This window comes from Scatophagus argus, chromosome 22, assembly GCF_020382885.2.
Source record: "Scatophagus argus isolate fScaArg1 chromosome 22, fScaArg1.pri, whole genome shotgun sequence".
NCBI classification, from domain to species: Eukaryota; Metazoa; Chordata; class Actinopteri; family Scatophagidae; genus Scatophagus; species Scatophagus argus.
Genome location: NC_058514.1, coordinates 755,919 through 772,110, shown reverse-complemented (window position 1 = coordinate 772,110; position 16,192 = coordinate 755,919). Strand labels below are relative to the sequence as shown.

At 44.3% G+C, this 16,192-nt stretch overlaps 1 protein-coding gene across 3 annotated transcripts in view; it reads right to left on the bottom strand.

Annotated features, from left to right (window-relative positions):
• phf21b (PHD finger protein 21B) overlaps positions 1-16,192 on the bottom strand; it is a 62,719-nt gene that overhangs the window by 29,120 nt on the left and 17,407 nt on the right. For all 3 annotated transcript variants that reach the window (XM_046378498.1, XM_046378499.1, XM_046378500.1), the window contains exon 3: positions 3,177-3,221. In XM_046378498.1, coding sequence (XP_046234454.1) covers positions 3,177-3,221 — 45 coding nt within the window. The remainder of the gene's footprint in view (positions 1-3,176; positions 3,222-16,192) is intronic.

The following is a 16,192-nucleotide window of genomic DNA, read 5'->3' as shown; positions in this document are numbered from 1 at the left end:
GGAAGGTTGCTCTCATCCTTACGAGCTGAAGCTTGTGCACAAATGACGTCCCTTCTGACTGAACAATGATTCATCATCACTCATCAAAGTTTTCGTTTTCTCTTTTCCGACCAATCGACAAGTTGGCCTCTTGTTTGAGCTGCCGTCTTAAGTTAATCACGTTGTCAATCATATAAACAATCGACCACAAGAGCCAAAAGGTTTAAAGAGAGTTTAAGAGATGTATTTCTGCAGCCCATCATCAGTATTTACTCCAGCGCCCCTCACCATAACCTCTGGCCGGTGAAGCCTGACTGAGCGTGCTCCGTGTCGAGGACAGACGGTGAAAGACAGAGACAGACAGAGACTGCGGTTAACCAGGTGCTGGAGGCAGACGCTGGTACACCTTTACTTCTTTTACTTGATTCTGTTTATGTTTAATTTCATTTCAGCCTTTAAGATAAAAAAGGCACAAGACATGGACAGAAGTATATGGACACCTGAACCTATGAGCAGCTCTTGGTCTCCCTTTCTCCTCGGCTGCTGCTTCCTCCTCCTCCTCGTCCTCGCCTCGCCGAGTGTGACGACTTTCAATATCAGTGTATTTGATTTGAGGCCAGCGGGTAAATATTGACAGAGTGGATCTGAATGAAAGACGTTCCATTTCTGCGGCGGTGCGTTCGAGATGAGTTTTCCTTTCTGGTGGAAGGAGGCTCTGCGGCACAGCAGGGCTCGCTGGAGGAGGATGGAGGATATTCGGACGGCGTGGGGCTGTGGGAAGCTGTGGGGGCCTCCCGTCAACACAAGCCATTTTCTTTCATTTATTTCCCATCTTTACATCCATCCCACTGACTGCTGCTACCATCAACTCAGCTGCTTATCAGCCATCAATTCCTCCAGTCTCTTCACTCCATCCTCTCTCCCTTTTGATTCAAACACAATTCAGCTTCTCTGCAGCTGCAGCCCTGATTAAATCATGAATTTTTTTTTCTTTCCAATGGCGAACACACTAAGTGACCCTGCCTAAACTAGTTCCCTCTCCAACTCAATGATTCTCTCCATACAGCCAATTAAAGGCGCCTTTAACAACCGACAGCTCGCCATCAAAGCTGCCCCCAACTCCTTTTTTCGGCACCATTATTGTTCATCCGCAATCACTTCAAATTAGATCTACAAGTCAATACCAGAAGTCAATATTTAATTTGCTCATAGCAGGTGGTGATTCAGTCAGAGGCATGGTGGATCGCCGGCACAAGCCACCATCACAGACACTGTTTCCTCCATATGAAGCAGAGAGAGGGAGGACGCAGCGTGGACAAGATAAAAAGGTCATTAACTGCAAGCAGGAAACTGGAACTGATGGTCTGATTCAGGGAGTTTAGTTTGCTTTGGTTTCCTGCTGCTTCCAACAGCATGCGAAGAGCTCGACAATCCCACAGGTAGAATCCTGCATGTAATAAGATTTAAAGGGCAACACACGCACTGAATGGATCACTGACATTGTGTGTTTCACTGCCCGATTTATCTTCTGACTACGTGCCACAGAACTCCATCAGTGAGCCACGCTGCTGTTCCTCCATCACACACTGTAGTTCGTTCTGACTCTGCTGACACACCAGGGCAGGAAATGTGAGTCCACCGCTGAAAATAGTCCCCATCAAATGCACTGTAACCTCCTGTTTGCTTGATATCTTTGTTTAAGAAACTGCTGTGGCAGATACTCATTTAGTTTACATGGACAGTAAACCAGAGGAACATCTTCATGAGCATAACTCTGACAGCTTTTTCAAGTTCTGATTTAAAAAGGATGAGTTTAAGTCACAACCACTTCAGGAACCATCGGTATCGGAACTGTCCTTAAAGTGCTTGTCTGTCCTGGGTGTCTCAGTGCATGCTGGGATATTGTTTGAGTCTGGGCAGCGCCCGTTCCCTCCTGAACGACGGCATTTTTAGGGAATTAAGACAGCAGCCTGCCTCCCCTGATGTTGACTGGCTGTTAAACACCGCAGAACCTCTGAAAACCCTCCAGAGAATCATTTAACAGCTTCACTCTGTGTCCTATTATGATGTGCAGAATTGATCTCCCTCTTTGGCTGTGTCTAATTATGCCTTAGGGAGGTAACAAAGGAAGGTGTTGCACAGCGTACTCTTCATTACTTGGCTGGAGGAGGACCTCGGTGCAGACCACAAAAACAAAAACCTGTGGAGGACTTGTGTTTATACGTTGTGTTAATATGGCCGACGGCAGTTTGTTTCCACGTCAACACCTCCGGGGATTTTTTCCTGTTTTTGTTCTGTGAAAATCACTCAGAACTTTGGTGGAGATCATTGAAACAACTGTGGTTTTAATTAGCTCCTCTGGTTAACAGCACACTGATAGAATATACTTTACAAGGCGACTGTCACGCCATGTCGACAGCGAATGGACGCCGTTCGAACCGACAAGAGTCCTGCCACATCCAGCTGAGGAGGGAACAAAATGCAAATGTACCCATTTACAAGGTAAACCTGTAAAACAAATTCAGCATCAATTACACACGCCGATGCCTTGCAACAATTATCCACCCATCACAGAGCGCAAAGTTCATTTTAATTAGGTTTTTCTCTGTGCTGCCTGCTCGGCTCTGTGAGGGCCTGCAGAAAGCCAAGCTGCCACAGCGTGAGGAGAAATCGACTTCCACCGTAATGAATTGCAGCTCTGAAATTAAACTGACGCGTAATGAATCTCCATCTTCACTCTCCTCCCTTTTGTCTCTGCTCTTTGAAAGCAGCCAAAGAAGTCATTTACTTTCTTCAGCATTTTCCTGCAGCCATGAACACTTCCTGTCACTTCAGAATAAGATGAACTGTGGTCACACAGAGGCCAACACAAAAGGAAACCTTCACTTTTCTAAAATCTATGTGAGTGGAGGAGGAGGAGGAGGAGGAGGAGGAGGAGGAGAGGAGGGGTGGAGAGAAGTAGTTCAAAGTGTCTCCACCTGCAGCAACTACAACAGTAAAATGGTGCTCTAACTCTGATGCTGCAGTACTAACAATAAGCAGAACAAGGACTTTAACTTGTTTTGCATTAATGCTTCAGTACTTTAACTCACTCTGGACTTTAAATGGAGGACTTGTGCTGACTGACTGATCTCAGAGTTTCTACAGAGCTGATGATGAGGAGGATGATGATGATGGCAGAGTGTCTGTCTCCATACCTGTCCTTTCTGAAGTTCATTGAGGCCTTTGCACAGCGTCTGATTCTGCAGGAGAAAGAAAAAGAAATCAGAAAACAAATGAGTCACGCTGAGGCTATAAAATACATTTCAAACATTTTACAAACTGGCTGAGAAATGTTTCTAAAGAAGCCAGATTCAGAGGTTTGTGGTGAAGAGCAGGACCACATGCTTTTCGTTCTCCTTGCGCTGTGGTGATGTACCAACATACGTCACAGCTGGGTGTGGTCAGGTCTTACAACCGACTACACCTGACCGCCAATCTGTACGTCTGCATCCACATCCTGTGTACTGAGCCCTGATTGGTTCTTTTTTTTAGCCTGATGCCTGTTTTACTGTATTCGCAATGGATTTGTAACATGATGTCATTTTCTTCTTTGCAGTTTGTGGCAGTTGTTTGTTTGTGAAACATGATCTGCAAGTAAACAGCTTATAAACATGTGAACAAACATCGCAAACATCAGAGAGCCGAGCAGAGATGCAGACCTCTGCGAGCAGAATAATAATCGTTCTTTAACTCATTTATCTGAATATAATCAGTCGGGAATATGCTGAAATATGGGATATATTGGGGAATGGGAAATATTATTTATTAATTGTTTTGGGATTTTTTTTGAGGGGGGGGGGAGTTGCCAGCAGCTGAAAAACCCTGGAAACTTTCTTCCTGTCTTCCTCTCCTCCTCCTGGCCCATCCTGCACTTTAACAAACACCAGTTAAAACCTCAGGAGGCACAACCTATCACAGCTGGAGCGCTCCCGGCCGGCAGACGAAGACCTGCGTCTGTTCGTCATCCGTAATCTAAAGGATACACGCGGAAACGTCGGGGGAGCAGAGCGGAAAAACCGAAGCCCAGTCGACAAGCTTTACTTTTTTATTTCCCTCCAGCAGGGCAGGTGGTTAGGATAGAGTGAGAGGAGTGTGTGTGTGTGTAGTCACATAGATAAATAGAGGCAGATTCATTCGGTATGCATTGCTTTTTACACTGGGGAAATTTATAAGCAGAGTGCTGATAGTTTCCAAATCAGCTGCGCTCGGGAGTTGAGCGGCGTTGCGTCAGAGAGAGATTACTGCACTGCAAAGCCTGAACTGTTTTACAGCGCCGACATCGTGTTGCTGTTTTACTATGTGGACACGTTCGTTCTGTCTGTGTGTTGCACTTCTACCTCACAGTGCAGCCGGTGTTCCTGTAATAATGAAGAAGGTGACCTCTGCTGCAGCATCAGCACAGAGGGGTCAGTGTGTGCATACCTGCAGAAACACCTTTACACTTCTTTTACACGATCAGTTCGTTTCTCTTCACAAACAACTAACACAATGACATCTGCTACTTCACAAATAATAACCACAGGACAAAGATTTAATCTGATGGCCCGTGTAGAAAAATAAACTCCCTGAACCCTGACTGCAGGTGCCAAAGACGGACTCTCAAAGTGATCCAGTCCACCGGTGAGCTGATTGATCACAGTAATGACAGTACTGACTGGTGGCAATAACACGCGGCAGCAAAGGGAAAACTGGCAAATACAGACACAATCCACTTAAGTTTCATATGCACATAAACATTCAAAATAATATGACTAATCTTTAAAGTATTCTATTTGGATTAAACGTATGTTAACACGGTTCACTAACAAACTGATTATGTTCAGCGATCAATTCATCAGTTGCTCTGATTCCAAATAGTATACTTAAGCTACCTTTTGAGGTATTTGTGCTTTACTTGGACAGCAAAGTATTTAAATATTCTGCTGCTGCTTTATTGAAACAATCTACAAATCTATTATTAAGAGCAATTATTTTTTAATTTATTGATTCTGTTAATCAATCTGATTAAAGTCCAGTTTTATCCCTAACTAGTGTGTTCCTAAAAAAGAAGAGTCACTGTGTGGACGAGTACGACTGCTCTAAATAGCTCTAACATCACTAAACAGATTTTTACTTGTTCTGTCACTTCAGATGCACTCCGTAGCTCAGAAAGTTATTCTGGCAGTTTATTTAAAAAGTGCACATCAAGGTCATAAACGACTACAGAGGAAGTGCTGATTGGACAAGAAGCCGTGAAGGCTGATTGGTTCTAGCCAGCAGGCCTCAGTTCATGCTTCAGAGGACGGAGAGAACAAAAAGTGACTTTCTGTGTTTGTTTGCATTTCTCCTTCATTCCTAAAATACTAATGTTTGGCTTGCTGGGCTCAGATGAAGATCGGCTCACTCAGAAAAGAGGACTGAATTTGCTGCTGACTGCATCTGAATGGCTGTTTTCTCTCACCACATAATCCTCCCCCTTCCCCTGAATGCAACAAAATGAAAACAAATGGCATTTTCCCCTGTATTTACAGCCAGAGCATCTGTTCAAAATGCACACAAACACAGCCGGCTTTTGCTTTCTTGTTAACATTTGGACAGCAAGGCTTTCTGGGGAGAGCATTAGCGCTGTTTGGCTAACTCTGACGGGCTTCATCTCTCAAAGCTGCAACCGTGGTGCCTCGTGGGAGACGGCGGCCACCTGCCCAGCTGCCTCCATCGCCTTCCTCCCAACGCTCTTCTGTCGCATGGACCCAAACTCAACTCCCGCCAAATGTCTGGAAAATGTGTCTTCGGTGGTTCAACCACTGAGGGGCAGCTGCCAAAGGTAGCGAGCAACTTTTCCAGGCGATTACATTTGAAGGTTGTGGTCAAAGGTCACAGAGACAGGAAGGTCAAAGAACAGAAGTCAACAAAGAAATTATAAAAATCCCAACACAGCGACAGAAGAAATGAGATCACCATGAAATAAATTTTAAACAAGATTAAAAAGTCAAGAATGATGTATGTTTACCCCCTCATGAGCTCAAATAACTTAATAATAATTTTTCCTGATGATGGTTTATCCAGGTATTCTACAGTTTTAGGGTTACCATCTGAGGCTGGTGCGTCCACAATCACAGGGCCTGGAGTTAACCGTGTGAGGAGCAGAGAAGCAGGAGGAGGTGTGAGGAGGCGGCGGTCCAGAGGAGGAGGAGGTCTGGTCCCTGGTGTGACAGCAGCTGATGGCAGAGTGAGGCTGAAACATGCTCCGACATGCCAGTGTTCAATTAGAGGTGTTGCTCACACATATTCACAGCTCCAGCAGGAGAAGGAGCCACTTTGTTACAGTGAAAATGACTGCGGGAGCATCATTTAGGACGCCTGTGGATACTGTTTCTACATGTTAATTAAAAGAAGCTCTTGGAAGCTCTATTTACCAGCTGTTCTGTCAGGTTTTTACAGAGAAAACATTTCTCTTTGCAGCAGTGTCATTTTTTGACCAAACCGGATCCTACAGCAGGATGTGTGTGATGTGTGTCGGCAGCAGAAACACTACTCGGTTATGAAACTAATTATTATTCATTGGTGTCTATGTAGCAGCCGTTTCTAAAGCTCAGTGAGTGCAGGGCGCCACACTTGTAGGTTGTTGTTACTAATGCAGCCTGACTGGACAAACAACAAACAGGCTACTTGCTAGGCTTTGACTGCTGATAAGAACATGGCAGTCCTTCAGGAAATGACACATCCGACCTAAAGTGCCTGACCAAACATTGCAGTACAAATTTAATGCAAGAAAGCACCCATGCGGTTGCCGAAGTAGCAGCAGTTTATGAATTTTAAAATACCTTTCTTGTTTTGCTACAGTTTTCCGATTGGACCAGCCTCTACTCCTCACCACGGCGCATCAAACACGGAGCTTCGGAGGCTCTAACTGGTCACTGTGGAGAAAATGATTGAGTTTGTGGAGCTGCAGACGCGACACGGCCTCGCAGTTTGCCTCCGGGAGCTGCAGACGACACGGCGTCATTCATTTCTGCTCTGAACCTGCAGCGTGTGCGTGTGTCAGCGTCCATCGCCATGCAATCACACAACAAACTGCCTTTTCATTAGACGCAGGTAAATGAAATTGTGTTTTGTATCCGCTACTGCACATGTGACAGCACTGACAGAACGAGCCGTACATCACAGCACAGCACAACTGATGTGTAGGAACGCAAAGGTAAAACCAAATCCCAGCACACGCTGTTGAGTACTAGTTAATGTCTGTAAAAACCTGTTAAATTTTAAAGAAATTCTTTCAGTTTTTTCATTTAATGTTTTGGCTGTTTACCAGACAGGGAGGGTCTAAACACGAGTGAAAGTCAGGCTCTCTCCAACTCTGCTGCTTTGATTTTGGTTATTTCTGTCTCTCTCAGTCTTTGTGAAGTCCACCATTAAATCAGCGTCTCGTTAAACATGCACCCAGCAGCCTGTGCTTTGTCCTCAGAGAGAGGAGACAGGAGGACACCTGTGATGTTAACGTCCTCTGAGCTGCTAAAAGAAAACACGAGGCCTGCGTCCTGTCTGTTTGGGTTATAAAAAGTCACTGTTTGCAGCAGCAGCATCGATTTGAACGACTTGTGCAGACCGAATGCCATCGGAGAGTGAGCTCAGGCCTGCAGTCCTGCTTCTATCAGCGCTGCACGTCTGCATCCTTGTGTCTTTATTTTTATGCGAGCAGAAGCCTTGTTATATTTGGCATGTTGCTACGGAAACTGGCCTTCATTTAAGAACTATTGTTGCCTCTTCCACGAAGGGTAGAACAAACTGTGCCGAGGCTTTTCTTTTCATTTCTGAAGTATCCTTTTGACATGGAGCTCAGGTACAGCAGTTTAATGTCACTGGAAAGAGCATGAAACAAAAAAAACCTCTCTGGCAGGGAAGTCATTATTTTTCATTAAGCAAAGGCGCACAGTAATCACTCCTCAGTTCCATGCCCAGATTCAGCTGACCGTTGAATAACGTGCAGTGAACACAGAAACACACTCACAGCCAGAAGCTGTGCAGTAACAACATGGATGCACAGTCCTCAGAAATAACACAGTGCCTGTCGGCAGCAGCGCCACTTCAGCTCGCTCCAAATAATTGGGTTAATTTAGCCGTTTAGTGTGATGACGCCCCAGGATGGCGCCCAAAAAGTCCACAGCAGCTCTAACAGTTGTGACAAAAGTACAAAATAAAAGCGAGGCAGCAGCCGCGTCAGCTAACAGCCTCCCTACTGTTTCTGCCTTTATCTCTTTCTCTGGGGCACTTCTGTCCAAACCCCATTTATTTTTAATTGCTTTTGTCCGCATCTTTGTTTACGTCTCTGCGGCCTCCGATAAGCAAGGCAATAATGGGAAATTAATTTGAATACATTTACAGAGGTAGCTAAAATGTCAGCCTGTAAAATAAAAGTCGCTGCTGCAGAGAGCAGTGATTTTTCTTCTTCTACTACTACTGCAGCACCAAGATGAGCCTCACTCTGCTGCTTTCATTAGTTTTTTGTGCACCGTTTAGATTTCCATGCGCGCACTAACGAAGCAGCTGGCGTCCATGACAGGCTACGTGTAAACACTGTGTATGTCAGAGGGCAAAGCAGAGGCATCAGAGCCGTCTGGACGCAGGCTGCACAGCAGAGACATGGACGCTCAGGCTGAAACCGACAGCAGAGTCGTACATTCAGAGGAGGAGCTGAAATCACCTCTGCAGACACGGGCCCCTGCTTCTCTTCTTCATGGCTTCTTTGCTTTTTCAACGATACAGCAGGGAAAAATACTGTTGTAAAATTAAAGACCACAAAAAGAAAAACAGATCAGAACAAATGTGTAAGAGGCCTAAAAATGCCTTATTTACTTATTTAACTCATTTTTCTTATTAATTCCTTGACAAAACTGCCTTTTTGATCATATGAACCTTCTTCCACATCGACATTTCAGCTAAATTCTGCTTTTGTGTCTCGTGTTTGGAAAGTCTTATCGCTCTCTCGACTACAGCACCCATAAGCCTCATCTGCCTGTTGCCATGGAGACTACAAAGCATCTCACCAGCAGGTCCTTCTTGCGTTCCTTCAATCCTTCCTTCCAACGGTCTCGATGCATTCATGTGCCGTCAAAAAGAATCAGAAGTGAGACTTCTCTGAGCAGAATTAACTGGAAGAGTTTGCCTTTTTTCAGCCACTACAAACATGTTTGGCTGAAGCGAGTCTGTTGTCACAACCTCCTCACATTTTCCTCCTCTTCATTCCAATATTACATCCTGTCGCTGCCTTTCACCCATCACCCGCGGTGACCTTGTCAAGGAAAAACAAATTAAAGTCCCATTTATTATACGGCGCTCTTTGTTAGCGCCTGACTGGCAGCACAAGGACGGGCCCCCTCCACAGCTAAGTTTAACCCAAACACTCCAAACAGTGTTTTGATGGACTGTTTGTGGTTTTATTAGCACAGCGGACAGATGAATAAATCAAAATTGTTCCATTCAGGAGTTCATTCTTGAAACACAGCAGGCACGTTTCACAAGCACTTTCGCCACCAGGCCGCCCTTCATCTCAAGGTCATCTTCAAGAGCCTTTTAACCAGCATTTGTGTTCATCAAACTTAACTGCTCCTGGCCTACAAAAAGTCTCTCCAAAAGCTCAAAGGATAAATCTGGGAATATTCATTTCCAGTGTGTATCGTGCCAAAAATCCCACAAAAAAAGACCCAAATCCAGCAAGTGAGTTGACTCCAGACTGGATTTAAAGCTTCAGGTTTATTCAGTCATTAGCTGGAACAAGACTGAAGACAAAATACACAGAGGTAAAATCAGAGACAGTCAAAGGTTTGATTTGAGATATAAGATAAAGAAACAGATAAAATACAGGTCAGACTGATGACTGGACACAGATTTCCATTTATTTTTAATCATCAGTTAATCAGCAGATTACTTTCTGCATCAACCTATTCAACATTTACTGCATGTCAGCTAAAAGTGTCCTTCATGATGTCCTAAAGCTTCAGGAGAGGACATCAGATGTATTGTGGGAGTTTTGATCATTTTGATCAATCTGCTGACTTGCCAGTGGATTAACTGACTATTTTCAGCTGTCAAACATCACATCTGAGTTATGGTCTAAAGTGGGATAACGTGTATGTGCAGTATGTGCACAGGCAGTCGGCCATACAAGAGATGGTCGGACTCACTGTTAGCAGACTGTTGGCGGTTTTCTGAGCCCTGCTGCGTGTTATTAGATCACAGGCTGATGCGATATTATAAACAATTAATTGTGAAAATAATGGGATGATTAATTGATAAGTAATACAAAAAGCTGCACTCACTCAGTGCTCCTGTCTTACAGAGAGTTTATCTGTTGCATCCCTGAAACAAACCTGTAATCCTACAGAGAACACAGAAGAGTCAAACGCTGCATTCAAGGACATTTCGGAGGCCTTGAGCGCCGATATTCAAAGACATTCTCCTTCTGCTTTTGTTAAATTGTGATTCTAAAATCAATGATTTCCGCTCCACTTTGGTTACCAGGCAACTTGGCTGCACATTTTAAGTGAGACCTGATTAAGCAAACATATTATTCTCCCCTCTGAAGGCCCGATGAAACACATTTCTACTCCTGCTTTTAATTCCTCACGCTTATCCACTCGCTGCATGTCACTGACTTCGCAAAATTGCAACCGAAGCGGACGACCAGCCATAAAAACCTTGGTGGAAAAAAATGGTGACCTGCAGCTGAGGAAACCTGTCAAAAATCATCTCGGCTGCCTTGAATCTCAGTTCAAAGCAAGAAATCCCTTCACAGTTTGGACCACAGTCATCTGCCGCTTACGCAGCAGTACACGAACATGTTGCTTTATGTGCATGTGTGCATGGGTGTGCTGCTTTCCAGAGCGAGGCCAAGTTTGTACAGTTGTGTTCCCTCCCAGTGAGCAGCAGTTTATTTACAGACTCACACATTTTAAAGCATGGCAGGGCTATTAATAGCACGGCAGCCCTGATCTCTAGTTTGAGAAGAGACTGCATACGAACCATGCCATCTTCTGGCTGCAGCAGAGAGAGAGAGAAGAGGCCAAACATGGAGAGAGGAGGGAGAATAAAGAACACAACAAATCACTGTCGACACCCAACCGGTGACGAAGTGGAAAGAGAGATACCGCCGCTCACAAACGATAAGAAACGGCAGTCACTACGTCTTATTTAACATGTCCTCCTGAAAACTCATCCTGTTTAAACTCAAGTCCACTTCAGAGACAGTAAACCAACACAAAATCAATCAAGTGTTTCATTATCAGCATGTGTCCATGTTTGTGTGGCAGGTGAATCCTTCCCCACGCAATGTCAACAAGTGGAAATAAACCAAAACACCACTTCAGTTATCGGTCATGTTTTGCTCATTGGTCTGAGGCCAAAAACAGGACTAAATGATCAGAGTTGACTACTTTTTGGGTACCAAACAAACTGTGTCTGTAGCACTGAGTACAGACGCCCGTCACGTACTGAAAGCCAGGATGGAGGGTCCGCTTCTTCTTCTGTGTGCTTGTACTCCTTGAATTGCTGCTTGTGTTTAGAATCACCGAACTTTGGTTCATTCAGTCCCACAAAAAATAAAATATGTCCACGATACCGAAAGAACAGAAACAAACTGGTATCTATTAGTGCTGAAAAATGAAATGACAACAAGCAGATGATAAATCACCCTCCACAAAACTACGACCGCAGAGGCATCATCCCTCACTGGCTTCCCACCAGACACCATCTGAGGTCTGAGTATCTTATATCTTGTTGTTAACACGTTATATTTTGCAGACAGGATGTTCTGAGCTTTGTTTTGTTTGCACAAACTAAAATCTGTCAACATGAGATAACAGCTTATGTGCAACATATTATGTTGTTTCAGCATGTTTATATATTGTGTGCACAAAATCCATATAATGTGTTATCTTGTTCAAACAAGATGCTAACTTGGACACTCAATATATGGATAGAACATCTTCTTGTACATGTTCTGATTTACATGCAACACAATATAACAGCCTCAAAAAAGCTTAGCAACAGCCAAACTTTCTGCTCTCAGCCTCCGTGAAAAGGCTGAGCCAAAGGCAGCCATTTTGATTCTGGCCTGTGAGGTTGCTTCAGCTGTTCCGTTTGTCCTGCTCTGATGGCTCCCCTGACAGACGTCGTCTTCTGCCGGTCAGATCAGCAGGTTAGCCCTGAACGCCGGCTGCTTCCAGGCCTCTCGAGCTGAAGCTCTGACTCACAGGTCAATGTAACCCGGCAGAAAGAACAGGAGGAATATGGCTGATATTTTTAGGTGAGTGACTCACGCAGACACACATCTCTCTCTCGTCTCCACGCGTTCACTTCTTGACTTAATGTCTTAGCAGTGTTTGAGCAGTAACAAGCTAACACGGGGAGGATTTGCAGCAGGATGAAAGGGCTGAGTCGCCGCTGGACGGTGTCTTTTCATTGTCTGAAACACAACCAGACCTTAATGTTGCTGTACTGAACACACGGCTGAAAATAGCCTTGTCAAAATTAGGGGTGAAATTAGAATTACCTTGTCTGGCACCTCCGTCACCATTAAGATCTAAAGGAAAGACGATGTTCGTTTTCCGAGTGTCAGATATTTCAGCTCCACGACCGTGTTACATACACTTTCACGCCTGATTATTATGTGTGAGGCCGCTTATCTTTGATGTTCAGGATAATCAAAGAGGTTTTGGGTTCATTTTGTTCTCCTATGCAATTACATAATACAGTACGTGTTAGAAGGAGCACATGGGTGTTCGGCGAAGCCAGTTTTCACCTGCAAGTGTCAGTTCTGCTTCTCGGCCTGAACCTGATGGTTGTACTGATCCTCTCTGGTGTCGCCAAGAAATCCTTTATAATGATCATTCTATTCCAAACTGTTACTCGGTCATCTAGTAATAGGAAGTACTAGAAACAATAACTGCAAAATCCACGCACTCACATATTGACACACATGTGTTGCCATGGTTACCAAAAGGTGTTGAGTACATACATGTAAACACATCAACAGAACTTAGTCTTGCGTTGTCTCAAGTCATGTGTGTCCATTTACAAAAAGCTGCCAACAAGGACCCCGCAAGCGCCAACACTGCAGGAAACGTCACAAAAACTGGAGCCACAGCCGCCCGCCAATGGCCGCCAGCCAGCTTGGTGTGTTGAACGCCATCAGGGGTCGGTCCACATCCAGCATGTGGCTAAACAAAGTTCTGAAAAGTCTGTGCAATGCATTGGTTGAATATGAGAACTTGGTGCAGAAGTACGGTTTTGTTACTATGCAGTATTTAGGATATTAATCTTGTTTTTTTATTCACACAGCACAAAGAAACCTGGCACTGCTTACTGTGACACCGGCTTTAAAGAAACTGTTTCAGGGCCATGAAGCTGAATTATTTTCAGTGACGTTTTAACTGCCTGCAGATACTCTGCAGATTCATTTCACTTTCAGAAGATTTCTGAGTGTTTTCACAGTCAGGACACACTGTCATTGTTAGCTCAACTCTTGGCAAACCCTTGGGCTCCGTGCACCAATAACAAATCTGGATATCAATGCTGAATTAGCGAGCAGAGTGTGTTTTACAGCTGAATGTACCTTTGTGGCTGCGGCCCGTTGTCACTTCAAAGCACCAAGACTTTTGAGGCAGAAATGTCCCCAACTTTGAAGTTGATCGGGGAGGCTGCCGAGCAGCGGCTGACAGTGGGAGGGGTCTGGATGAAGGCTGAGAGCCTCCCTAGAGGCTTCTCCACCACTACAAGAAAGAAAACACAGTGCACTTCAAAGCACAGCCGCTCCTCTGTGGTGGCTGCTCGCTATCTTCACTGCTTCTGCTGCCTGAACTGCCACCAAGCAACCAGAAGTGAGAGGACAGAGTAAACCTTCCACCACCACAGTGTCTTTTGGACAAGTCAACCAAAACAGGACCACCTGAGCACCACAGCAAAGCACACATCACACAGTGGAGGCTGGCAGGGGACAGATCTCTGGACAACTACCAGCCTGCTTTCAATTAAATCTGGAGCTAAGACGACTTCCAGTGGTTTTGGTGACCCCTCATCTTTCCTCTAGTGCCACCACCTTTGAAACTCACTGTCAGAGGCTTATTAAACTTTCAGCGAATCACCTCAGACAGCAGACTGGCTTGCTTGGCATCAGCTTTGGTGATTTGGTGAAATGTGTGTCATTAATCACCAGCCAAGCATTTGACAGAGCTGACCTGCGAGAGAAAGAGTCAAAAATGTCCAAAATGGAAGAAACTATCACAGTTAACTAGCTTTGTTGGAATGGCTTGTGGACATGTGGGGGACAAGAGTCCGTCCTATAAACTTGTCTTCTGAAGAACTGCAGCTTCCACTGCATGAGCCAGCTAGCAGTCGGATGACAGTTTTTCATTTTTTAATAACAAACTACGTCCTCTGTAAGTGTTTCCATATTTACCAAGACATTTTTCTCAAACTACAGACTGTTTGGTATTTTTGTTGGCAAATTAATTTTCTGTCATTTGACTCATTGTTTTAGTCTTACATGTGATAAGAGCTGAAAGCTCCAAATAAAAGCTTGTTAAGTGGACCTTGAGTTCTGTTCTGTTTCCAAGGTGAAGATCAAATGTTGAAGCTCATTGAGGCAGATGATTGAGCACAAAACCTGTCAATAAAAGTTGCTGCTATAAAATAAAATATCACACTAATCAGTCTTACTACATAGCAGCTTAAAAATGCACTTTGTTAGTAGACTTGTATTTAAATAAGCTTTAGGCAATACTAATTATTTTTAAACCATTTGTTAATACTTTGCAAAATGATATGTAAATAATATTAGGATGTTAAATACTAAATTGAAAGTTCAGAGTCGTAATCATACTGACCTAAAGTGTATTGTTATTCAGGTGGAGGTAAATTTAATCACATGTGAGCCACAGAAACAGGGGGGACAACTCTCTGTAGCATTTTGCCGTATTAAGTCTTTACTCGGCCGTTTTCCAAGGCAATGTTTGTGTCACTGCTGCTTTGATTAAGGGGATTTCCAAAGATTATATTCCCCACAAACTAGAAAGGCATTATCAGTATTAAAGCAGCGATGCCTTGAGCTATGCTGGAGATCTGTGGATGAGATCAGATTTGAGAGGGATGGCAGGATTAGCCACACTGAGGCGTAGACCTGACAGCTCATCACAGCTTAACAGAGGCACGATCCCCACGACACCACCAATATCCCTCCATCTCCAAAACACTTGGACCAGAGAGCAGCAGGAACAGGAAGGAGGGAGGGTGATGCTGCACTTTTTAAAGAAAAACTTTCTGTCTCCTGTTCTGTTACACCCAAGAAAAGCCACATTAGGATTCACCACTTTGTGGAGTTCGTCAGGAACGCACGGCCTCGTACGCCGCCGGAAAAAAATAATATCATGATATTTCAGAGGATTCCTGCAACAACGACAAAAACCTGACAAAAAATTTTGGCTAAGAACTGAAAATAGCTTTGCTCTCCTCACTAGATTTTTGGATCTACTGTAGCTGTTAGTCTTGCAGTTCTTAGCAGCTGGTCACACAAAGAATAAACACAACAACCCTATTGTTTTCCTATGGTGTGGAGCCCTGGCGCGCTTTTCCAAACCGTTCTGAAGTAGCCATACATGTAGAGATGAGTCTCAGTGTGATCAGGAACTTACACATTACTGTTGTTGTACATCTGATCTTTCATAAAGAAACCTCTTCCACAGTCCGAAGTCACCCCCTTTTAGGAACTCGCTGTGGAGCCATGTTACTTTCCCTTTCAGCCATACTTGTTGTTGCTGTGATGTCCTTACCTCAACTTGTGGAATACTGACATTAAATTACTGCCATAGGCGAGACACAAACAGCCTCCCAGTGAGACATCTTACCCACTGCTGAACAGACCACTAAGGAATTTGTCCCGTTCTTCAGAGGACCAATTCCTATGATTTAGAGATCCTCTGTCCTCCCTCTAAAGCCACCACACCATGAGGTCAAACTTTCCACTTATGTAAAACAAATACCCAAATGTGATTGGTGCAGATTAGGCCGTTTGGTCGTGCCCTGCAGAGAAGAATCAGTTCCCTCCTGGACACTGCACACTCTCTCAACAGTTGTGTTTTAATCTGTCCCACAGATTCAATCCAGCCATTCATGTTTAAATAGCTAATAAAATGTGAGACTT